General features: G+C 38.4%; 2 protein-coding genes across 8 annotated transcripts in view; one reads left to right on the top strand and one right to left on the bottom strand.

The window, feature by feature from the left end:
- The window catches only part of ALPK1 (alpha kinase 1), a 127,236-nt gene extending 123,867 nt beyond the window's left edge, over positions 1 to 3,369 (bottom strand). For 4 of the 6 annotated variants that reach the window (XR_014243798.1, XR_014243799.1, XR_014243800.1 and 1 more), the window contains exon 1: positions 1,277 to 3,369. The gene's annotated coding sequence lies outside the window, so the exon portion shown is untranslated. The remainder of the gene's footprint in view (positions 1 to 1,276) is intronic. The other 2 variants (XM_082389611.1, XM_082389610.1) reach the window with 1 other exon arrangement.
- A 306-nt stretch (positions 3,370 to 3,675) lies between these two features.
- TIFA (TRAF interacting protein with forkhead associated domain) lies at positions 3,676 to 19,955 on the top strand. 2 transcript variants are annotated; one of them, XM_082389693.1, is made up of 3 exons: positions 5,849 to 11,445; positions 11,874 to 12,106; positions 18,456 to 19,955. In XM_082389693.1, the coding sequence occupies exon 3, from the start codon at positions 18,480 to 18,482 to the stop codon at positions 19,032 to 19,034; it is 555 nt and encodes a 184-aa protein (XP_082245819.1). In that variant the 5' UTR covers positions 5,849 to 11,445; positions 11,874 to 12,106; positions 18,456 to 18,479; the 3' UTR covers positions 19,035 to 19,955. The 2 variants fall into 2 exon arrangements, with proteins under 2 accessions (XP_082245818.1, XP_082245819.1); XM_082389692.1 differs by lacking the exon at positions 18,456 to 19,955 and having other exon boundaries at positions 3,676 to 11,445; positions 11,874 to 18,447.
- The last annotated feature ends 5,980 nt before the right edge of the window (positions 19,956 to 25,935 follow it).

The following is a 25,935-nucleotide window of genomic DNA, read 5'->3' as shown; positions in this document are numbered from 1 at the left end:
TAACAATGAAGTATCAGCCAACCAAAAGCGATTATTGTTTCTCATAAGAGTACTAGCTGCACTAAGTAAAAAGAAGAGGCAGAGGGAGATAGAAGCAAACAGAGATGCCATGATGTTGTGCCATAAAGTCCCCTCCCTTCTGATCCTGCCTCTCTTTGCGCCCCCACCCACCTGCAAATTCCAACAATTCTAAAGGTTTTAATCTGTGGCTTTCCAAAGTCATCTGGACCCCTAATTTTAAATGCTAAAATTCGTTAATGAAAGGACTCTTTTGAATAGAAATACGAAGGACTTTAATTTTTCATACTTTCTCTCTACATGATGCTTCTCCACATCCAGAATTCCCCTCGGGGTTCATCCCAAATGAGAAGAGCAATTCTTCAGCCTTATCTGTTTCCTGGCAAAACTATTGAGGCCATCAAAAAAGTGACAGTTTCTGTTATCACTACCTATGTACTCCAGGCAAACGTCCCAAGGTTAATTTTTCAAATAAGTAATCCCAATTCCTGTAATCAAACATCATAATTCAGTGATAAATAAAGCCAGATGTTCACTAGCAGCAGCTCTAGCAAGTCTCATGACTTGAGGACTTTATTATTTAAACCTCTTTTTTTTTTCTTTATTGGCCGCCCAGCGCTGCGTGGGGGATCTTAGTTCCCTGACCAGGGATGGAACCTGCGCCCCCTGCAGTGGAAGCCCGGTCTTAACCACTGGACTGCCAGGGAAGTCCCCATTATTTAAACCTTTAAAAGAAACTGGTTTCAGGACTTTCCTGGTGGCACAGTGGTTAAGAATCTGCCTGCCAATGCAGGGGACACGGTTCGAGCCCCGGTCCGGGAAGATCCCACGTGCCGTGGGGCAACTAAGCCCGTGCGCCACAACTACTGAGCCTGTTCCCTGAAGCCCATGCACCTAGAGCCCGTGCTCCACAACAAGAGAAGCCACCGCAATGAGAAGCCCGTGCGCAGCAACTAAGACTCAACGCATCCAAAAACTAAATAAAAAATTAAAAAAAAAAAAAAAAGAAACTGGTTTCTTTTCTCCTCTTCCTGATAACCTAACTTTACTGCTGTAGGTGGTCCTTTCTCCCCTCCCCCTCCCTTTCTGGGGAGTTTTCAGAAGTGCAAATGTTCTTGGAGCTCCAAAGTTATTTCAATGTAGAAAAGACCACCAGGTGCAAACAGGGTCACAATTTAAGAAAATACTTCCTTAAAAACTATGTCATCTTTTATACCCACATCTACTGCGTTTTTGTCATTAAAAGGCTGATACTCACCTTTATCTCGAAGAAGAGGAAATACACTATAAAACTAGCAAATCTAACTCTGAAAAAAGTTTATTATAGCACAACCTCTCTGAAATATACTGTTTCTCATAAACGGCCTCCGTTTCAGGAAGTAGGAATTTGAAAGAAAACATAGCCTGTTATTGTCTCAGAGTTTGATTGTGTAATTCAACTCCGGGACTTTCAGCAGTTCTGCACCATAAGACACGCCCCTTTAGGAATTGCTTTAGTGAAAGGTATTCTGGGAGTTGTATTACTACAGAAAAGTTCCTTCTTCTAAAGAAAGTACAAGAAAGCTCCTTATTTGGACTAAGTCAGAATGGAGAGCCAGTCCCCTTAAGAGCCGAGGAAAGAGACGGTTAGTAAGAAACAATGAACATGACATTGTTTTTGATCTATTACCAAAAGAAATTCATGTTAAAGCTCCATTCAGCGCTCCATCTATTTTAGAATTAGTGTGCAGAATTGAGCTTATGTCACAAGGACACCTATATTACCAAGTTTTTTGAATTGAAAAATGAAGTTGGGATTGACATGTATACACTGATGTGTATAAAATTGATAACTAATAAGAACCTGTTGTATAAAAAAATAAATAAAATTAAATTAAAAAATAAAAAAAAAGTGAAGTTGGAATTTATCTCATAGAAAATCTCATTGGGTTGATTGGTTTAACAGTGAGGACTGTCAACTCGTGTTATATAGGGGATATCGTCCTTCAATCTAAATCTGCGGCTCCAAATTTTGACAAAAAATATCAAAAGTACATGAAAAGATTTTTAAATGTTTAACAACATTTTATTGGAAAAGTTGTTGATGTCAACAATATTTTAATTTCCTCAGTCCTTTCTGAGCCTGCTGGGTTAAAGAAGTGTCCTCCCCAGTGAAGGAGTAAGAGATTAGTAGTAATTTGATAAGTCTTAGTAAAGCCTTTTTGATATAGTTCCCCAAAATTGAGAAACTGAGTGACGAATAAGTGGGTGACAAATCCTTCGGCAAGTTGGATGGTTTCCAACTCTGCTTCTCAACAAAATAGAAAAAGAAACTACTTAAGTATTCAGCTACTAAGTATTTCAAGTGCTAAATAGTATTTAGACAACTTAAAAAAATTTTTTATGATAGATCACTATGTAATTCTTAATATATGACCTTAGAAGAAGTTCAAATAACCAAATGAATTGTATATTAAAACTCTTTCTGTCTCCTTTTATTTATGTAAAGAGTTTCTCTTTTCTTTGTATGCATTTTTTTGTAGAATGCTGGTTTATTCTAGCTTTCAGTAACATTCATCCATGAACTAACTTTTAAAAACCTTATATATCTCACTGAGAAATGCATTTTCCATAAAATCTTATTCTGTTTAATAGTTATTCATCAGAATATATCATTTATTTTTGTCTTTCTAATCTATTATGAATTCATAATCCTTGTAATGTATAACTCAGTATTTAAAAAATTAACACAAAGTCTACAGCCAGAGGAAATAAAAATGAAATTTAAAAATGTTGAATTTTAATATCCACATGTTTTTATTGCAAAGAAATATGATTTTTTTTTTTTTTTTGGCTGCTCGGCTTGCAGGATCTTAGTTCCCCCACCCAGGCCCTCAGCAGTGAAAGTGCGGAGTCTTAACCACTGAACCGCCAGGGAATTCCCAAGAAATATGATTAAAATAACTTTCAAGCACATAAACTACTAATATTAGGAGAAAATTCTATGGAGAAAGTGGAATGGAAATAAAAGTTAAAGGAGATGAATAATATAAACTTTCCAGTTGTTAAACTTGTACACATAGAAGAACTTGTACATGTGTTTTTAAATGGATGATGGGGTCATCAAATTACTAGCATATATAATTTCCATTGGGTACATCTAAAAGAGTTATTAAACATCTGACTTAGATCCTTTGCAGCTATTTAAAGTCATGATAAAAGATGAATATCAACTTAAAAATGTGTGAGAGGGTTGTTTTTGTAAAATTCTGTTTGAGAGTAAATGAGCAAAAATGTTAGAAATTCAGTATTCTAGAGCCTAAAAGAGGGCATTGGATACTTGGGAATGGAAAGAGAGAAAAGGGTACTGACACTTTTTTTTTTTTTTAATTTATTTATTTATTATTTATGACTGTGTTGGGTCTTCGTCTCCGTGCGAGGGCCCCCCCCAAGCCGCGGCAAGTGGGGGCCACTCCTCATCGCGGTGCGCGGGCCTCTCATTACCGCGGCCTCTCTTGCTGCGGAGCACAGGCTCCAGACGCGCAGGCTCAGTAATTGTGGCACACGGGCTTTGTCGCTCCGCGACATGTGGGATCCTCCCAGGCCAGGGCTCGAACCCGTGTCCCCTGCATCGGCAGGCAGACTCCCAACCACTGCGCCACCAGGGAAGCCCTAATACTTTTATCATCCTTATTTGAGGGATGCAATGAGGCATTTATCTTCCCTACTATCTGGACAACAGTTGAATCTGTCTCCAATAGCGATTTCTAGTAGAATTCCCAGAGCCATGGAAACACAAAGATAGAATGTCTCATTTATGATCACAATGTTGAGCTTTAGAAAGATTTCAAAGATAAAAATTCTTTGAGATGGAAATAACGCAAGCCTCAACTATTGTGAGATGTACACTCATAAAAGAAGTACATTATGATACATACACTTAGAAAAACTGGTTGCACCATCATATTCATTTTTATTTTCTAGGTTTGACTATTTTCTAATCTTGACTATAAATCACTAAAACAAGCTGATATCATTCATTTGTTCAAATAACATGTTTAGAGCATTTATATTGTGCTAAGTGTTACATTGGTGCCATGGATTCAGACTGACCACGTAAGAAATACCCTTAATGCAATCACAGCGACAGATAGATATATGGCTGGACAGGTGGATATATGGCTAGAAATTACCTGGAAAGATAGGAGTTAGCTCATAATATGTCATTCTGGAACTTTCTTCTCAGAATTAGTTGTCAGCGCAATGATGAAAAACATAAAGAAAGAACCAGAGATGGAGGATAAAAAGAGAACTTATTCCAGGTATGGCATTTTTCTGGGGAAATACTTTCTGTTTTATTTTATAAGAAAATGAAATTATTGTATTATAAATTAAATTATGTATATTGTCTAATCCCTCATTAGTAGTATAAAGTTGTTATTTGTTAGGATGCTAGTAATTCATTAGATTTTAAAAATTAATGGAAAAGCACTGGGACTTCCCTGGTAGCACAGTGGATAAGACTCTGTGCTCTCAATGCAGGGGGCGTGGGTTTGATCCCTGGTCAGGGAACTAGATCCCACATGCATTCCGTAACTAAGAGTTTGCATGCCGCAACTAAGGAGCCCGCCTGCCACAACTAACACCCAGTGCAACCAAAAAAAAAAAAAAAAAAAAAAATTAATGGAAAAACACTAACAAATGAAATGTAAATATTTAAATATAATATTAAAGAGGAGGAGGTTTTGGGTTTTTATTTTCTTTTCTTACTAAAAATTACACTAATAAGGAGTACTATATGACAAAGTTTAGATTTAACAAGGCAAAATTAAGTTACTTGGTTTGGAGGATATGTGACAGGTAGAAATAGTGCATCCCTCCCCCAAAACTGGCCCTTCTTTTCCTGATTACATAGCTCTCATAATAAGTGACTGGGGATTCCAGGATCAGGATCCACTGGAGACTCTCATAATCCACTGGGCTCCTCTAACCAAAAAACCTTATTAGTGTTCTATTGTTGTCTAAAAATTACTACAAACTTAGCAGCTTAAAACCGCACCCATTAAATGATCTGTTCTATGAACTAAATATAAAATATTTATAAATGAAGATGCATTTTAAATGTCTATAAAATGATATTATAACTAGAGCATGGACATTTTATAAGTATTTAAGAATTTAGAGGAAAAGTAATAAAGGTCCTTTGGTATACAAAAACAAAAAAAAACAGCACCCATTTATTATTTCAAGGTCTCGTCAGTCAGAAATCTGGGCACGTTACAGCTGAGAACACTGCAGTTCTCGTGTGAGGCCTGGGGGGACTCCTTCAAGGCCCATTCAGGTTGTTGGCAGAATTCCATATATAGGACCAAGGTTGCCAATTTTCTTGGTAGCTGTTGGCTGGGGACCACTCTCAGCTCCTAGATGTCAACCACAGTTCCTTGCCGTGTGGTCTCTGTAGACAGTTCCTGACGTGGATGTTTGCGTCCAGGCCAGCAGGGGCATGTGTCTCTTATTTCCTGAAGGGCTGAGCCCTTTTAAGGATTCACATGTTTAGGTCCGGCCCAACCAGATAATCTCCCTTTGGATTCCAAGACAACTGATTAGAAACCTGGTCACAGGAAGATATCCTATCATATTCACGGATTCTGCCCACACTCAAGGCGAGGAGATTTTACAAAGTGTGTATACCAGGGGGTGGGAATCTTGGGGGCCGTCTTAGAATTCTGCCTCCCACACAAGTTCCCCATAACTGCCCAAGGAGGGGCCGGACAAACGGCCAGAGACAGCATGAGTCCTCCTCCCCCTCCACCCTCCAGGTGTCCTACCTCTGGGGGCTCCAATTTTCTCCTCATCATCTGATCACTCTCTTGAGAGCCTGAATTTTATTGCAGTTCTCCTCATGTGAAAAATATTGAGGCATCAAAGCATTAAGTGAGAACTTTCTCTCAGGAGGCTTCTTTCATTTGGTTCTTCTTAAAAAAGCTTTTTTGTGTGTGCATGGAACCATATTGCTTGCAAATAAGACCAAAATCCAAACAGTTTGAAAAAGTACACAATGAAAAATCTCTCCCACCTCCACATTCTGCCCTCTGTCTCCCAAATTCTTTTCCTCAGACTAACAGGTATTACAGTTCCATTTCTTGGATCTCTTTGTAGATAGTTCATGCATTTACAGAAATTTTTCCCCCCCACAAATACAGCATTTTTGTTCCGCACTTTGGTTTTTTGCTTTAGTGATGCATCCATCAGATCTTTCCACATAGATCTAAGTTGTTTTAACTGCAGATGCTTGACCCCAAAATAGGGAGAACGTGAAGTCCAGACTAGTTTCTCTTCATTCTCAATACTTCGGGCCTACTCCTGTCTCCCATTAGGGGATAATGGGAAAAGAGCTAAGTGAGTTATCTCAGTTGATTCTGAATGTTTTCACAGGTTGGCAGAGAGCATCAGCCCTGAGATGGGGCACTCCTGAACTGAGTCATTCTGAATCTGAACACCTTAGCTGGGCCGGGGAGAGTTAGATGCGTCTGTATCCAAGGTGCTTAGAGTGCACTGAGCAGACGGCGAGTATCATATAACCCAGTTGCCACCAGGCAACACAAAAAAGCAACACTTTCTAATTTTTTTCTATAGTGTGCAATTGTATTACCACAAATTAGCTTCTTCTATTTTTGATTTTTAAGTGAAATACAGTAGGCTTTCAGGTATATCAGCTTAATTACGGGCTAGTGAAAGTATCTAAAAACAGTTTTTTAGATTGTTTCCATGGACAAATATTTTTGTAATTCCAAACATGGAAGTAACTGAATTAGAAATTATGTTGCAACCCATATCATGGAGGTGAGTGGTAGTGATAGAAGGGGAAACAGTTACTGAAGGGGACATCATCAATTGAATATGAGAGCTGAGACAAAATTTTACTTTATTGTTTAACATTAATACAATTTGGAAATTTCAAATTGTTCAAAGCTAGATAGAAATTTATTGGATTGTAGGCATTTTATGTTATTTCCAGATTAAATGATTCATCAATAATTCATATAGTAAATCCCTCTTTTTTTTTTTGTATCAACAATATAGATGCCTAGTGTTTCTTCTGTTTTGCTTTGATAAACAATTGTGGTCTGACTTTTGAGGTACCATTTCTCTGAAGGGTTCCTTTTAATCTCTCTAATTAGTAGCCTAGGAATACTTAAACCCTCCGGAAAGCATTTAGCTTACTCCATATAACCCCGGCAACACTCACAGCATTTGGCTGTTGTCAAGTGAAGCTAACCAAGCTTTAAAGCCATCCAAAGCCTTCCTTCATTAAACTCACAGGAAAGGAGTTTAACCACATTCTGTGTAATTTAAGAGATGTTGAAAGCTCATGAGCAGTTCTGAGTGCAAGAGAAAGTTCTTGAAACTTCAAAATCAAAGAACGGGTTTGTCAAAATGACACAACCGCATCGAAACCAAAACAAAAATTGTTTTGCTCCTTTCCGAAAAGGAAATCTGCAAATAAGAGGCCCTCAAAAGTGCTTTTCAGTAGGTATGTTCTCATCAGCACATGCGTGATGGTAGCACATGCTGGAATCCTTACATTTCTTCAGACTGATGTTACTTTGGCTGAAGTATTTTCACACAGGCTTTTAGTAATTCTCTTGCTTTCAGAGAAATCATAGGCTGAGATGAAGATATTTTATAAACCTCTTCCTGTAATATCTAGTAAACTTTCATCACATCAAGTCCTATTGTGTTCCTTTAACAGCAAAGACATTTTCATTATCAAAGAACGATGTTCATGTTTCTCTGTAAATGTTATTGTTACTCTATTTAAACTTTTATCTTGAATAACAGTAAAAAAAGTAAAATCTGTAGTAGAACTGTAAAATAATCTCTTCTACTAAAAATGTTTCTAGTGGTTTTACACAAACAGAAACAGTAACAAAGTAAAGCAATTATTACAGAGTATTTTGCCTAATTTACATATTAGTGATTTAAAATCTTTTTTTTTTAAATTGAAGTACAGTTGACTTAGTATATGAGTTTCAGGTGTACAACATAGTGATTCGATATTGTTATATTTTATGAAATGATCACCGTGATAAGTCCAGTTACCATTTCTCACCGAAGTTATTACAATATTGTTGACGGTATTCCCTATCTTGTATGTTACATCTCTGTGACTTCTTTATTTTACAACTGCAAGTTTGTACCTCTTTATCCCCTTTCCCTATTTTGTCCACCTTCCCATACCTCTCCCCCCTGACAACTACCAGTATGGTTTCTGTATCTATGAGTCTGTTTCTGTTTTGTTTTGTTTGTTCACTTTTTTTTTTTAGATTCCACATATAAGTGAAATCATACAGTATTGATCTCTGTCTGACTTATTCCACGTAGCATAATGCCCTCTAGATCCATTCATGTTGTCATAAACGGCAAGATTTCATTCTTTTTATGGCTAATATAACATTGTATATATTTACCATATCTTCTTTATCCATTCATCTATCGGTGGACACTTAGGTTGTTTCTATATCTTGGTTATTGTAATAATGCTGCAATGAACATTGGGGTGCATATACCATTTCAAATTCGTGTTTTCATTTCCTTTGGCTCAATACCCCAGAATGGAATTGTTGAATCATATGGTAGTTTTATTTTTAATTTTTTGTGGACTCTCCATACTGTTTTCCATAGTGGCTGCACCAATTTACATTCCTACCAACAGTGCAGGAGGGTTTCCTTTTCTCCAAATTCTTGCCAATACTTACTTATTTGTTGTCTTTTTGATAATAGCCATCCTGACAGACGTGAGGTGGTATCTCATTGTAGTTTTGATTTGCATTTCCCTGATGATTAGTGATGCTGAGCATCTTTTCATGTGCCTGTTGGCCATCTGTATTGTCTTCTTTGGAAGAATGTCTATTCAGGTCTTCTACCCTTTCTTTAATGTTAGTTTTTTTGATGTTGTATGAGTTCTTTGTATATTTTGAATACAAACTCCTTATTGGATATATCATTTGCAAATATCTTCTCCCATTGAGTATATTGCCTTTTTGTTTTGTGATGGTTTCCTTCACTGAGCGAAAGCTTTTTAGTTTGATGTACCTTCATTTGTTTATTTTTGCTATTGTTGCCCTTGCCTGAGGAGACAGACACCCCCAAAATATTGCTAAGACCAACGTCAAAGAGTGCACTGCCTATGTTTTCTTCTAGGTTTCAGGTCTTACATTTAAGTCTTTAATCCATCCTGAGTTTATTTTTGTATATGGTATAAGAAAGTGGTCTAGTTCTATTCTTTTGCATGTAGCTATCCAGTTTTCCCAACACAATTTATTGAAGAAACTGTCTTTCCCCCATTGTATATTCTTGCCTCCTTTGTCTAGATTAATTGACCATAGGTGTGTGGGTTTATTTCTGGACTCTATTCTGTTCCATTGATCTGTGTCTGTTTTTGTGCCAGTACCATACTGTTTTGATTATAAAGCTTTGTAGTATAGTTTGAAACCAGGAGCAGGTAGCCACCACCAACTGTCCCTTCAAACCTTTAAGGAACAGAAACTTTTCATATGTGCACTCTTGGCTGTTTCTCAACTTGCACAAGCCATTTTCGGTTCAAGGCCCATTGTTTTTAACCAGTTGTCAGAGGGTGAAAACCATTACTGAGATTAGATACTGATCTGGAATTGAAGGCTTATTCAAATTTCATTTTGGGTCATTTAGTAAATCAAATAAGTCATCTTAAAGGAAAGAGAAAAATGGAATAATGTTCAGCATCATGAATTTTAACAGTTGTTGCATTTTCTCTATTAGTGTTATCGATAACACCTACTTAAATAGTCCTTTGCAGTTTATAAAGCATTTTCACATCTCATTTAATTTTAAAGGTTAGAGATCAGAAACTCCAATTCCAGTAATACTATTTCATTGTGTGAGTTTATTGGTGTAGTCAAATTGCATGTCTTATCTTCCACCTACTCTAATGTTCTTTGACTGGAAAAAGATACTGTGACTCTGTCTTTCAGGGGAGAAACAGTAAGTGTTGATGATTAACGAACAAAATTGCAGCCTTACAGGAATCTACCTCACTTATAGATGCACCGGTCCTTCCTCATGCTTATGGTTCTTGATTACATGTAACTTTGAGAGTTCAACACTTAACCCCTCCTCAGAACCTCTTTATCAAGTGGTGAAGCAGCAAGCATCACTGTTATTTTATTGCCAGTGAAACGGACCCCTAAACAAGCGCTCTCCTGAAGTCAAGGACAGAACCCAGACAAATGAGCGGCTTCTATCAGACATTTACCAGAGTTGGTGGGCGGTTTCCCAAGCCTTGAAGTAAGTAAGCCAGTATGACCTCGGTCACCAGAAGCTTTGTCCCCCCCACTGCTGTTCTCAGCCCTATTTCTCTTCATACAGTCTCCTGTCTCCCTCTAGACACCTATTGTCTTTAGGCTCTCTCCACCCTTAGTTCATCCCAGATCTTCTCCCTGAGGCAGGAAAATCGTATCATCTTATTTACTCTAAGCTATAAAGGACTCCTGGGAGGTTGAGTGTTTCCTGTTGCACCAAGTACTAGCCCTTACTTTTGGAACCCGAGACCCTGTGTGTTGAGTGAGGACTGCCTTTAGGTACATGGGGAGAGAGGGAGCGCCTGGACGCTCGGGTGTAAGGTGAGGGCACCATGGGTACGGAGGCTGATCAGGAGCTCTGGAGCAAGTTCTGCCTCTTTCTCGCTCAGAAACTTAATCACTCTCTGGGCCTCAGTTGACTCATCTGTAAAGTGGACCTACTCTCCCGACTGTGAGAATTACATAAGAATAACGTGCGCCCCACACCTGGCTTGCTTGATGGTTAATTCAACTCCTCGCCTCTCCCCACGCCGGTCCCAGGCCAACACTCGCAGTGTGTGGGGGGAAGTCGCCTTTAATGTTGAAGTGATTCCGTCCCCTTTTCAAAATCCGGCTCGCAAGCCACACCCTCTTCGGAGGGGCCCTCGTTTGGGAGGTGGCGTCCTTGCCGGCTTACCTCGCACCCCACCCGACCTGGAAGCTGGGCTTCCTGGTCTGACAGGGCAGCGTCGGACACGAAGAAGGCGGGGGGCGGGGTGGGGCTGGCAAGGGCCGGGCGGAGTCTGGGAACCTCCGCGCTTTCGGTCTTAAGGGCTCAGCACGCGGCCGGCCGGTGGAAGGAGTTGCCGTGCGCGCCGCCGCGTTTGAAAGCCGCAGGCCCCCGCGGCCCCGGCTGGGGTGCGTCTGCGTCCCTCTCTCCCAGCTCGGCCCTGTCCCTCCGCTTCGGCTCTCACCTGCTCCCCCTGCACGCACCCCAGACCGCAGTGGCGGCGGCGTGGCCGGCGGGCGGTGACCACCCCCCGATCCAGGGCCTCCGCCAGGTCGCGTCCATTAACCTCGTGCCGAGCCCGGAAAGCAAAGGGAAGTTCACGGACTCTGGGACCCCAAGGTACCTGTCTAGGGGCGGTCTGGCGTGTAAAGTGGGGACTGCGTCTTTTCTGTTTATCGCCTGGGGAGGGAAGCTTTGTCGAGGGGTCTTCTGGGGCGTTGCGTACGTAGAAAGTCATCTTCTGCTCCTTCCGCGGACTCGGCATCGGGCAGACGCTCGAGCGATTATTTACGGCGTGATCCCAGCTTTACAAACTATAGGAGTATTTATAAATGGAGCGAGGGAGCACTGAAAGGAAATATTGGAGATGGGTTTTCCTTGTACTTTCCTGTGCTTTGCAAAGTTTTTTTCCCCCCCTAATCAGTAAACAAAAGGGAATTCCATTTATGAAGCGTAGCTCACCGAGCGGTTGCATGTAGACCTGCCTTGCTTCAGCCTGTTTGGTTAGGAAAATAACGTAATCCGTTGTTTCTTGGGACTTTCCCCAGCTTTCAGATTGAAAGGAGGAATTTCCCAGATTTTCTGGAGCGAGAATACACCCTGAGCCTCGCAGCGAAGTCCGCAGCCACGGAGAACCGGACTCTGCAATGTTGGCTGGCTACCGGCCAGTCAGGCAGTGGGAGAAAGAAGATATCGTCTCTGGAAAAAACTGAGCTTTACTAAGGTTTTCCTCCTGTTGATTTTGGTTTTCACGACTCCTTTAGCAAGACCTGTTGCTTAAGTAAGTATTGATTCTGCTGAACAATAGCGTTCACGGATGTCTTCAAAGCCACACTACAGGGTGATGACCTGGTGAGGGGGGTCAGGATAGTTGTCTTTTGTTGTGCTTGCAAGTTTCTCTTCCCTTCCTATTAGCTCAGTGCCAGCAAAGTTATTGTAGTTCATTTGTTAACATAAATATTACTGTATGTCAGGCATCACTGCAGTGTTTTACAGCTTTTTGATGTCAGAGATCATGGTTTAAACCCGCTTTGATGATAATCTCCGACTCCATTTAGTTGCATAAAAATCAGATGGTTTGTGACTTTGTAAAGAAAATATTTGTTATATGTCTGAATAGATATTAGATGCACATGGTATAAAATTCCGTAAGTACAGAGTGTGCAGTGACAAGTCTCCTTTCCACCATCAATCCCAGTTTCCCTCTCCAGAGGTAACCACTGATACCACTATATAAGCTCATTGTTACCGTGTTTCTTTGATAACTTAGGCCAAACAGATTTGAAAAAGCTGCTTTTGAGCACCTGCACACTAGTGACTTTTTAAATAAAAAAATTCAACAATTTTATTATTTTAGTTTTTTTTGTTAGTTTCTGTCTTTTCTGTTTTTCTACTGACCACTCTGAAATGTCAGAGATTCAGGTCACTTTGTAGAGGGAACTTGCAGCTCTGCAAACTAATGAATAGGTTAGTTTCTGAGTTCCTTGAGGTCAGATACCATGGTTTACTCAACTTTGGAGCTCCCTAACAACCTGCCGTAATTACTAGTGACCTGCCAACATCCATACACCCAGGCTTAAGGATAACCGATACTCGAAGTAACCTGGTGCTTCACAGCCTCTTCCTCTTATGAGGAGCCAGTAACGGTGTGTTTGCCTCCCCAACACGAGCTTCTAGGTTGGTGTCCTGCTAGTTCTGACAGACACCTCCGTGGCCCTCTTCTCTACTGGTCAGCTGCTACAGTTTGTGAAGTAACTGATATTTGGGAGTAATGTTTGTAGTGGGCCAGAGAGAGGGTGCATTTCCGTTGTGTGAATCCTGCCTTTGACACTGTCTTTGTGACCTGGGCTACTTAGATAAACCCTCTGAGACTTAGCTCCCTCATCTGTGAAGCGGTGATTCATAGGGTTAGTTTGAAAATTAAGTAAGACAATACGTATAAAGGGCTAGCCCTGTGCCTGGCACATGAAAGGCATACAGTAAGTAGCAGCCCTTGTTACTGTCAGGCTTTGTCATCGTTTCATATATTCATAAGATAGGTGAGTGCATGTGTCAGGGTACCTTATGGCTCAGTAACACCTTACAAGAAGGGTTAATTTTTGCTTATATTATGAGTCTCTATGGCTCTGTCTTTGGCCCTTCCCTCTGGGACCCCACGCTGAGCTGCTACTTTTGTGGACCACCGATGTGGCATATGGAAAGAGGAGAGGCAGGTCTATCTACACAGTGGTTTTTAAAACCTGTGCTTGGAAATAAGCTTCATGTTACTTCCACTCACATTTCATTGATATGGTTGTCACTGGAGTGGGAAGTATCATCTTTCTAAAGGGGCAGAACCAATAGAGATAGGCCGGGTAGTGAGGGGCAGCAAATACTTGATAGTAACACGAGTTACAATTGTGAACCCAGAAGTTCATCCAAAGCTGAGAATTGAGTCACCCCAAGACACTTATGGCCACTGATTTACAAGCCAGAATGCCAAATTTTTCCTTTAATATATCTGCCTTGGGTACTCGGCATAAGAGCCTGTACTGGGCAAAATTTTCTTGATGGTGGATTTTCTCAAAAGACTGAATTAATTCTAAGCTACTAGGTTATATAAAAACACAAAAACACAAATTTGGGTGTTACCAAAAGACTGTATCCAGAATATACCATGTTTTAAAATCCAGGTCTCCTTTTGGAACTGTTATTGTCCAAAGTCCAAGAGTGAATTAGAGTGATGGCAGTGTATCCTAGACAAGGCGGAAATCATGACAGATTCTTGCTCTTTCTATTTTAGGCTTTTTACTTGTTATCAGCTAATGGTTTTCTTGTCAACCACTAATTGCATTATCTCATGATTTATTATATTTATTCTCTTTTAAGCTGTCTGCTTCTTGAATAACGACTTTATTATTGTAATTAAAGTATTTTCAAATCATGGTGATTAACCAGTTCTACCCACTGTGTGTTAATTCTTGCTGCCTTTGGTTTCATAGTAATTTTTACCACCCTTGCCCCAAGATTCTGAGCATTCCTTTCTCTTTTTCTGCTTATAGCTGGACATTTGTTGCTTGGGTAAGGCAATATGGTAAAATAATGTCCAAAAAGAACCTATTATGAAAGTAAATTTAAAACTAAAAATACGTTTCTAAATCAATAAAGAAATTTTGCTTAGTTATTTGTTAAGTAATTGAATAAATTGAGTTTGATTTTTTGCAACACAGCTTTGCAAAACAGAAGATTGTATTTTAAAAGTAAATAGCAGCATGGAAAGAAAAGGAAAACATTGTTTTTTTTCTTTTTAACCAGCATAATTTTGATACCAATATCTAATATAGATGGCAAACAAAAGCCAATAAAACTACAAATCAACTTTGCTTAAGGCTATTGCTCCCCAAACCCCACTGTAAATACTGTATAGTATTTAAGGAATGCAGGGAGCATTCTGCATCACTCTATCTACTGGTATAATTTACTACCACACTAGATTAAAGGAATTCTATGCAGCTGTTTAAGATTGAGGTATATTTATATGAATAGATATGGAAAAAAAATCACCCATTTGTGTTAATTGAAAAATACAAGGTCTAGAACTAAATACAGTATGTTCCTATTTGTGTAAGAAATTTTTTTCTCTCTGTGTAGAAATGTGTTATGTGTCTTTGAGTGCACACAGAGTTTTGCTTGGGGTGTAAAGAAGACTTCTGTAAGGATAAAAGCAACGTTTATAGTGGTTGACTCTAGAAGAATAAAAAAAGGATTAGGGTGGAGGGAAGATACTTAAAAAAAATCCTTTTTAAGTGTTTGGATTTTTAAATCATGTGCATGTAATTCTTTTTAAATAAATTGGTTTTAAAATGGCAGTTTTGGGTCAAAATAACCTTCATAGATTTTAATAACTAATTCTTCTGTTTTACTGCTTAAACTACTCCACTGGTTATTAAAGGTACATATAGTGAGTTGGAGGTGGAGGGCTCCATGGGGCCATGCACTCTAGAGGGATGGGTTAACAGCAGTTAGATGGAGCTGCTTGTGGCTAATGACAGTTTGTCCAGTCATTAGGAACCATTGACAAAAATAAATAATTCCAGTAGAAGTACAGACTATGATATTTAGAACTACCTCATGGAGATTTTTTTTTTAAATAAAAAGTGTGTAATGTCTAAATTAAAAAATTATAGAGTCAGCTCTACCCACCACCAGAGCCTCCCATCAAGCCTCTTAGATAGCCTCAACCACCAGAGGGCAGACAACAGAAGCAAGAAAAACTATAATCCTGCAGCCTGTGGACCAAAAACCACAGTTACAGAAAGATAGAGAAGATGAAAAGGCAGAGGGCTATGTACCAGATGAAGGAACAAGAAAAAACCCCAGAAAAACAACTAAATGAAGTGGAGATAGGCAACCTTCCAGAAAAAGAATTCGGAATAATGATAGTGAAGATGATCCAGGACCTTGGAATAAGAATGGAGGCAAAGATTGAGAAGATGCAAGAAATGATTAACAAAGACCTAGAAGAATTAAAGAACAAACAAACAGAGATGACCAATACAATAACTGAAATGAAAACTACACTAGAAGGAATCAATAGCAGAATAACTGAGGCAGAAGAACGGATAAGTGACCTGGAAGACAGAATGATGGAATTCACTGCTGCGGAACAGACTAAAGAAAAAAGAATGAAAAGAAATGAAGACAGCCTAAGAGACCTCTGGGACAACATTAAACGCAACAACATTCGCATTATAGGGGTCCCAGAAGGAGAAGAGAGAGAGAAAGGACCAGAGAAAATATTTGAAGAGATTATAGTCGAAAACTTCCCTAACCTGGGAAAGGAAATAGCCACCCAAGTCCAGGAAGCGCAGAGAGTCCCATACAGGATAAACCCAAGGAGAAACACGCCGAGACACATAGTAATCAAAGTGGCAAAAATTAAAGACAAAGAAAAATTATTGAAAGCAGCAAGGGAAAAACGACAAATAACATACAAGGGAACTCCCATAAGGTTAACAGCTGATTTCTCAGCAGAAACTCTGCAAGCCAGAAGGGAGTGGCATGATATACTTAAAGTGATGAAAGGGAAGAACCTACAACCAAGATTACTCTACCCGGCAAGGATCTCATTTAGATTTGATGGAGAAATCAAAAGCTTTACAGACAAGCAAAAGCTAAGAGGATTCAGCACCACCAAACCAGCTCTACAACAGATGCTAAAGGAACTTCTCTAAGTGGGAAACACAAGAGAAGAAAAGGACCTACAAAAACAAACCCAAAACAATTAAGAAAATGGTCATAGGAACATACATATCGATAATTACCTTAAACGTGAATGGATTAAATGCCCCAACCAAAAGACATAGACTGGCTGAATGGATACAAAAACAAGACCCATATATATGCTGTCTACAAGAGACCCACTTTAGACCTAGGGACACATACAGACTGAAAGTGAGGGGATGGAAAAAGATATTCCATGCAAATGGAAATCAAAAGAAAGCTGGAGTAGCTATACTCATATCAGATAAAATAGACTTTAAAATAAAGAATGTTACAAGAGACAAGGAAGGACACTACATAATGATCCAGGGATCAATCCAAGAAGAAGATATAACAATTATAAATATATATGCACCCAACATAGGAGCACCTCAATACATAAGGCAACTGCTAACAGCTATAAAAGAGGAAATCGACAGTAACACAATAATAGTGGGGGACTTTAACACCTCACTTACACCAATGGACAGATCATCCAAAATGAAAATAAATAAGGAAACAGAAGCTTTAAATGACACAATAGACCAGATAGATTTCATTGATATATATCGGACATTCCATCCAAAAACAGCAGATTACACGTTCTTCTCAAGTGCGCACGGAACATTCTCCAAGATAGATCACATCTTGGGTCACAAATCAAGCCTCAGTAAATTTAAGAAAATTGAAATCATATCAAGCATCTTTTCTGACCACAACGCTATGAGATTAGAAATGAATTACAGGGAAAAAAACGTAAAAAGGACAAACACATGGAGGCTAAACAATACGTTACTAAATAACCAAGAGATCACTGAAGAAATCAAAGAGGAAATCAAAAAATACCTAGAGACAAATGACAATGAAAACACGACGACCCAAAACCTATGGGATGCAGCAAAAGCAGTTCTAAGAGGGAAGTTTATAGCTATACAAGCCTACCTAAAGAAACAAGAAAAAGCTCAAGTAAACAATCTAACCTTACACCTAAAGAAACTAGAGAAAGAAGAACAAACAAAACCCAAAGTTAGCAGAAGGAAAGAAATCATAAAGATCAGAGCAGAAATAAATGAAATAGAAACAAAGAAAACAATAGCAAAGATCAATAAAACTAAAAGTTGGTTCTTTGAGAAGATAAACAAAATTGATAAGCCATTAGCCAGACTCATCAAGAAAAAGAGGGAGAGGACTCAAATCAATAAAATCAGAAAAAAAAAAAATTATAGAAAAAAGTAAACTTTTAAAGCATTTACTATTTTTAACCCTTTACCTACTAGAAATCTAAGTCAGGATATAAAGGACAAATGTTGCAGTTATTTGTATATAACTTTTACATGTCTTTAATCAGGATAATACATAATACCTCAAAAGTCACAGAAGCCCATACCTGAGTGTGGTAGTTATTCATCCTGTTCCACCCAAAACAATACAAAATTCATAATACATTAAGTTTTAATTCAGTTAATAAACTGTAGGTTTTCTTCATGTGTGTATCCTCGTTTCTTTATTCCTGATTTTCTGTTTAAAGTACAGCTGTCATGTTTGGTCTGGGATCAAATCACTCTATTTAAATGAAAAAGGAATGGAAGTTTCTTTATGCTCCCCCCAAATTACTTTTATCAATAGTCATTCCTTGTTAATGTCCAGATTATATGTATGGTCTTACTGTCAAACTAGAAATGAAAAATAGAGAGGAAAAAGTAATGCACCAGTTCATATGGGTTTGGTACAAGATTTCACATATCTACTCATTAACTGAAAGTATCCTGCCTATGTATTGTTTTCTTAAAGTCTAAATAAATCAGAAGATTTTCATCAAAATATTAGAATCAAAGATCTCAATGCCTGATGTATGGGAGTGAACTAACGTGCTGACTTTATTGTTGCAGGCGGGTCAGATTCTGGTGTACATCATGTCCAATTTCGAAGATGCTGACACAGAAGAGACAGTAACTTGTCTCCAGATGACTGTTTACCATCCTGGCCACCAGCAAAATGGAATATTCCAATCAATAAGGTTTTTTAACCGACAAAAACTCCCCTCCAGCGAAGTGGTGAAATTTGGCCGAAATTCCAACACCTGTCATTATACCTTTCAGGACAAACAGGCTTCCCGAGTTCAGTTTTCTTTGCAGCTATTTAAAAAGTTTGATAGCCCAGTTCTCTCTTTTGAAATTAAAAATATGAGTAAGAAGACCAATCTGATTGTGGACAACAAGGAGCTGGGCTACCTAAATAAAATGGACCTGCCACACAAATGCCTGGTTAGGTTTGGGGACTATCAGTTCCTGATGGAGAAGGAAGATGGAGAGTCATTAGAAGTTTTTGAGATTCAATTTTCTTTGTCTACAAGACCACTCTTGCAAGAAAACTGGCTACCACAGAAGCCCATACCTGAGTGTGGCAGATATTCATCCTGTTCCACCCAAAACAATTCTCCTATAGAAATGGGTGAAAATGAATGGTAAATGCAGAGGGCTAAGAGAATCATGAAGGATGAAGAACTCTGTAGACACTTTATAGACATTCCACTTAGTAAGAGTTTCTTAGTGTAGTATATTACTGTCATCTATTACTTTGTCAAATTTGAGATCTGGTGTTATTTGAAGTCTGTAACTTGTGTTAGTCATTGATTTAGTCACCTGTTGCATTGCTGGATGTGTGAAGAATTACTGTAAGTGTGTATCTGTGAGCATTAATGTACAAATAGTATCCTTTGTGATGAAGGAACAGTGTTCTCAAAATATGGTTATGTTACTTTTTTTTTAATGCCTGATTTTGGTCCTATGTTTTATATTGTTTCATTTTGGTTTGTAAGTTTTGGTTTGGTCATATTATTTCACAGTAGTCATTTGTTTTCAAGGTCAGGGCTACAAACAAGTTATTATGGGTGTTGTAGACTGTTGGTACTTGTAGTACCAGAGTATTGGAACAGAGCATAATGTTTTTTAGTGTGTCATTGTGCTTTTAATATGGGAAGACTTATTTGAGCAATAATACCTTGATTTTCTGTTTTTTTCTCTATAGATTTACTTATACTGTTTATTCCCAAGAATACCGTTTTCCTTGTCTGTATTCAGTATCTAAAACCAATGTTTTAAACATTTTAACGAACCACTGTGTTAAGTTTAGAATTCTTTTTCTTTTCCCTTTTTTTTTGGCTGCACCACATGGCTTGTGGGATCTTAGTTCCCCGACCAGGGATTGAACCCCGGCCCCTGGCAGTGGAAGCGCCGACTCCTAACCACTGGGCTGCCAGGGATTCCCAATTTTTCATTTGTCTTACCAAATTTTAAATAGTTTTTTATGTGCTACAGAGTTTTAAATTCCATGAATTCAAAATTTTAACAGCATCCGTGTACATAATAAAGTCAAGTTTAATTCTCTAACCATTTTCTTTGAAACTCTTTCTGAAGAAAGGGAGGAACTGTTTTTAGACTGCTGTAAGGGAGGACTGCAGTAGGCCGCAGGCAGAGGCTGTGGCTGGGGACTCAGACACATCCAGCTGTGCCCCTCAATGCATATTGGCTCCATTATTTGTTCCTCACCCCACATGGAGGCACATGGCCACCAGTAGCTCCCAAGTGCTATATGTTACTGATCACCCACCCAAAGAGAACCTTATCTCCCAATTCCAGTCCAAGAGAAGGGTCAGCTTGGGTCAGGTGCCCACCCATCTACCAATGAACTTGCCTCAGGTCACGTTAAATGATGGCTGCTCCTGTCAGTGACCATGTGGATGAGAAAAGCATTTTCTCAGAAAGTGGCCACAGTGGGGTGTGGGTGAGGGCAAACAGAAATGTTGGTGTTTGATACTAGGCACTGCAGGTAAGTTGTGAGACTCGCAGTTCACCTCTTAAGGACTCACTTGTCCCAGGAAACTGATTTTTCTTGGGCTCTTTCAGTAAAGGGGTGTATTAATTGGTGCCAGTGTTACAGTCATAGGCAGTCTCTTCTTGAACCTGCAACTTTATGACAAGGGGGTGCTTTCCAATGGTGAAATCTCATATGCTATGTGATTATATAACCATATTCTAGAAGATTCTGTCTCTACTATCTACTGCATTGACTGACTTGAAGAAGCATTACTTTTAGGCTCTAACATGAGTGTAGTATTAGTTTTAATATGCCTTGTGGAAAAATTAGCTATAATCTTTACTACCAGGAGATAACTGTTGTTCACACATTTCGTGTGTATATATTTGGTAGCTGATTCCATGTTATCTCATGGCCCTTTTAACATTTTCAGTTCTCTAACACTTATTTAATTCCTTATAGTAATCGTTATCTGTTAACAGGGTTACTATTTTACTTTCTGGAGCCTGATTGAAACAATTAGATCTTCCATTTCAGGTGATGACGGAGGATGAGCACTTGGAAAATTGTGATTGGAATTTACTGGGCTTCTAGTTGGTATGAGTTGTACCCAAGTCCAATCACTCATCATTCTACTATTCAACCTACATGAAAATACTTATTTGGCTAGGTATCTCTCTAAGCGATGCATTTAGGGCAGGGACACTGGTGAAAAAAATAGGAAAGCAGTGGTTTTAGCGCTGATGCTGGATTCAACATTTTGTTGCTGGTGGAAGGCCACTGAAGGACTAGAGATGAGCCAGGTTGGCATTGCTTACTAGCATCTTCATAGAAGACATCATCGTGAGATGCAGGGGAACACAACGGCTTTCTTAATACTGTTAGTGGAATCATTTCTCAAAAACCCAAATCAAGGTAGTAATATTTTAAAACAGGAAACTTCTGAGGATAGACAGTCAAAATAAGATGTGACATGGGAATTCCCTGGCGGTCCTGTGGTTAGGACTCCGCGCTTTCACTGCCGAGGGCGCAGGTTCAATCCCTGGTCTGGGAACTAAGATCCCCACAAGTTGCACAGCACTCCAATTACTGGAAAAAAAAAAAAAATAAAAGCAGGCATAATTCCTGGTTATACCATTTAAAAAGTTCTAGCATCTTAAAACCCTCACACAACTCCATATACCCTCCAGTTACCCCATTTTTCTGCTCTGACCGCAACTTTTCAAATAAATTATCTACACTGGCCATTCTTTATTCTTCACCCCTTACAAGATACTTCTCAGTTTCCATCCCTTCATTTGAAAACATGGAACATGCAATATTCATGTTCCCAAGCCCAGCTGATGCACCTGCCCTTTCTCTCAGTGCCCAAGTAGCATTTGATATCATTGACTCCTCTCTTTCTGGCTCTGGTGACACCACATTTCTTTGGTTCCTCGAATTCCTCCCCTATCTGCTTCTTTTGGCCTGTTCTCTACCCCCGACTTCTGAAGGGCAACACTTAATTGGGCTTCTCTGCCTGTCTGCTTCCTCAGGGGGATCTCAGCTGGAATAATTACTTAAATTACTATTTACCTACTACTGACTGCTAAACTTGTACCTATTCTTCTCTGAGCTGTAGACATATATCCCATCACCTACTTGGCAGACATCTTCATTCAGGTTTTTTTTTTAATAAATACCTCAAATTTAACTTTCCAAAACAGAGCTCTTAATTTCCTCCAATTTCCCAAACCTGTTACTCCCACTACATTTATTAAGTCAGAAACCAAGAAGTTATCATCAAGAGTAGCCGTAGCTGCTAGTTTGGCTGTCATACTTCCATAGATTTGGCCAATAGAAAGGCAATGCACCTGAATAGATTTAGAAAGTTTATTACTTACACAGACAGCAAAAGCAGGACCAGTGAGGAGTCAGTGTCCCACATCCCTGGTCGCTAGGGATATCCGGAGCTAACACTGAAGCGGGGGGGCCAGATGACAGATGCCTTAAGTGGAGGGTAGCTCTGTTATTGAGGAGCCAACTCTAAACTCCAACCAAGCAGTCTTATTAGCCTACACCTGTACCTGAATGTGGGTGAGGTGGAAATCCCATGCCTCACTGGAACCAGGGAGTGGGATGAGAAATTGCCTCACGGCAGCCTTCTGCAAGCTAGGGAGGCAGATGATAAATGGCCTTGCGATGGCTCCTCTAAGACTGCCTGTCTTACCATGTTCCAGGAAGGATCGTAGGGGTTTCTGTCAAGACTTGGGTCAGACTATAGTTGAGTGTTGGCTATGCAGATACGCAAAGTGAGCAAGGTCGCCATGCTGAATGCATTACCCTACAGTTATGGGCAGAGGATCTGAAGACGTTATTCCAAGGAAGACATACAGATGGCTAACAGGCCATAAAAGGATGCTCAACATTAATCATTAGGGAAATGCAAATCAAAACCACAATGAGGTATCACCTCACATCTGTCAGGATGGCTATTATCGAAAAGACAGCAAATAACAAGTGTTGGCAAGGATGTATAGAAAAGGGAACCCTTGTGCACTGTTGGTAGAAATGTAAATTGGTGCAGCCACTATGGAAAACAGTATGGAGATTCCTCAAAAAATTAAAAATAGAACTACCATATGATTCAGCAGTTCCACTTCTGGGTATTTATCTGAAGAAAACAAAAACACTAATTAGAAAAGATATATACACCCCAATGCTCATTGCAGCATTACTTACAATAGCAGAGATATGAAAGCACCCAAAGTGCCCATCAATAGACAAGTGGATAAAGAAGACATGGTGTGTGTGTGTGTGTGTGTGTGTGTGTGTGTGTGTGTGTGTGTGTGTGTGTGACTATTACTCAGCCATAAAAAAAAAATGAAATCCTGCCATTTGCGACAACACGGGTGGACCTACAGGGTATAATGCTAAGTGAAATAAGTTAGAGAAAGACAAATACTGTATGATTTCACTTATATGTGGAATCTAAAAAACAAATGATCAAACATAACAAAAAAGAAACAGAGTTAAAGACAGAGAACAAGTGGTTCCCAAAGGGGAGGCGGGTAAGGAGAGGAAAGAAATAGGTGAGAGATTAAGTGGTAAAAACTTCCAGTTGCAAAATAAATGAGTAATGGGTATGAAATGTACAGTGTGGGGAATATAGTCAATAACTATGTAATAATATCTTTGTATGGTGACAGATAGTAACTAGATTTATCGTGGTGATCATTTTGAAATGTATAGAAATACCAAATCACTATGTTGTGTAACAGGAACTAACATAGTGTTGTAGGTCAATTATACTTCAAAAACAGACAAACAAGCAAATAGAAAAAGAGATCAGATGTGTAGTTACCAGAGGTGGAGGGTAGGGGGAGAGGGAATTTGGAGGAAGGCAGTCAAAAGGTACAAACTTTCAGTTATAAGATAAATAAGTACTAGGGATGTAATGTACAACATGATAAATATAATTAATACTGCTGTATGTTATATATGAAAGTTAAGAGAGTAAATCCCAAGAGTTCTCATCACAAGAAAAACAAATTTTTTCCTGTTTCTTTAATTTTGTATCTATGAGATGATAGATGTTTACTAAATTTATTGTGATAATCATTTCATGATGTATGTAAGTCAAATCATTATGCTGTATACCTTAAATTTATACAGTGCTGTGTCAATTATATCTCAATAAAACTGAAAAAAAATCTTGCTGGTCTACCTCTAAAGGTAATCTGTTCTGCATTCCTATAGCAATTATCAATCCAAGCCACACCATGTCCCACTGGGAGTACCATACATATATCCACTTGTGCCCTCCTACAGCATATTCTCTACATAGCAGCTAGAGGAATTTTCCGAAAATGCAAATCTGATCACTGTACACTCTGGCTTACAAAAAGTTAGTGGCTTCCTATTCTACATCAAATAAAATTCACTCTCCCTAACATCCTACCAGATACAGTAGATTCTCCAATATTTGCTGAATAAATGTTATTTCTAGTGTTTTTTATAAACATATAAAGCAGGAAAATTGATATCCTTTTCTTAGCAGTTCAAACACATTTTCAAGTTTAGTTCCATCCTGCTTTACCAATTCATTCCTTTTTGTCTTCATAGCAGATTTAATAAAATAATTACAAGTCAGGAGTCAAAACTGTTCCATGTTTATGGAGTAAAACTAGTAATAATCAAATAATTTATTATTTTTAAATGTAAAAATGTGTTTATTCACAATCTTTGAGAAGTTACCATTCCTTCAAAAAATTCTTTATGAACAAAATGCCAAGAAAAATTACAATAGTAGCTTATGCCAAACCAAAAATATACATCTGATGTATACAAACTTTAAAAAGCATAACACAGGCAACGTGAATATAGATTATCTTTAAAATAGTTCCAATGACATAGCTACAACTTAAATTATGTTGAGACATAAATAACAGCATTACCTAATATATTTACATATTTAAAGTGTCATATTTATTTCTATGAGATAAAAAAAGGTGATAAAACTATAGATGTCATTGCCCAGCAGTTCAAATATTGAAAGGGCCACATGATATTTTTAAAGTATAGCAAGAACTTTAAGTTACTATTTATATCTGGACCTTCCTATATTTTCGAGAACATGCACTGTCATTGTTGCAAGAAAAAGAAAAAAAAACACTAAGGAAAAATTGAAAAACAGTTTGCTTACTAAAGTCATATTCAATCCTCAGCAAAATCAAGGCAAGCAATCAGGGAGTGTCTTATATCCTTGGCCTTTTAAATTGATACGTAAACTTTAGAGAAAAGAAAAGTTAACTGTATATCGTAAAATTCAGTTATATATATTGATTTACTTAGTTCCATCCCATTAAAGCACCCTGTATTACAAGGCAAAGGAAAGCTTAATAAAATCAATGGATTCTTTCATACCAGAAAGGATTTTATTTACTTTGAAATACCCATATTACCTTTTTCAGGTTTTCCTTTCTTAATAAATCACGCACAGAGAACATGTTCTGTGTAAAATCTTTCAAGACCATTCATTGGAAATACAGAATTTAAAAAAATGACAGTTAGAAATTTACTATATCAATTGAAGTCAATGTTCATTTATAGTGGCACAGAAAAGGAAGTGAAAAACCTAAGTATATATATTTTCTTAAATATCTTTTGATTACTCACTTTAAGTGTCCAAACTCTGAAAGATTATTTTAACATATCATATACTTTGTTCAGATTGAGTCAACATTATTATAGTAGGATATGCAACAAGTGTAGAAAGAAACTGATACTTCGGCCTTTCTTTCGGGTCATCTACTCAAATTAATTGTGCTTACTATCACATAATAAAATTTAAGTAAGTCATAGGAATAAATAATGCTGGAAAAGGGAACACTATTCTGAATCTGAATCTGGCAGTCCCTCCTCATGCTCCCTTCACATCTGCTGAGAATTAACACAAAATGCCTTAATATTTTCGTAGTTAGCTACTGAAACAGAGTTAAGAAAGCATTCAAGGTGAAATTAATAAAACTATTTTAAAAGCTGAAAATCTACAAACAGTAAACAGGATTGCTA

The sequence above is a fragment of the Balaenoptera borealis genome (assembly GCF_965194805.1).
Source record: "Balaenoptera borealis genome assembly, chromosome: 4".
Classification (NCBI taxonomy): Eukaryota; Metazoa; Chordata; class Mammalia; order Artiodactyla; family Balaenopteridae; genus Balaenoptera; species Balaenoptera borealis.
Note: the sequence above shows the minus strand (reverse complement) of the source record. Positions and strands in the feature narration are given on the sequence as shown.

Coding starts and splice junctions, on each gene's coding strand:
- TIFA (XM_082389692.1), top strand. CDS start 15,633: ATGAAAAGGCAGAGGGCTATGTACCAGATGAAGGAACAAGAAAAAACC.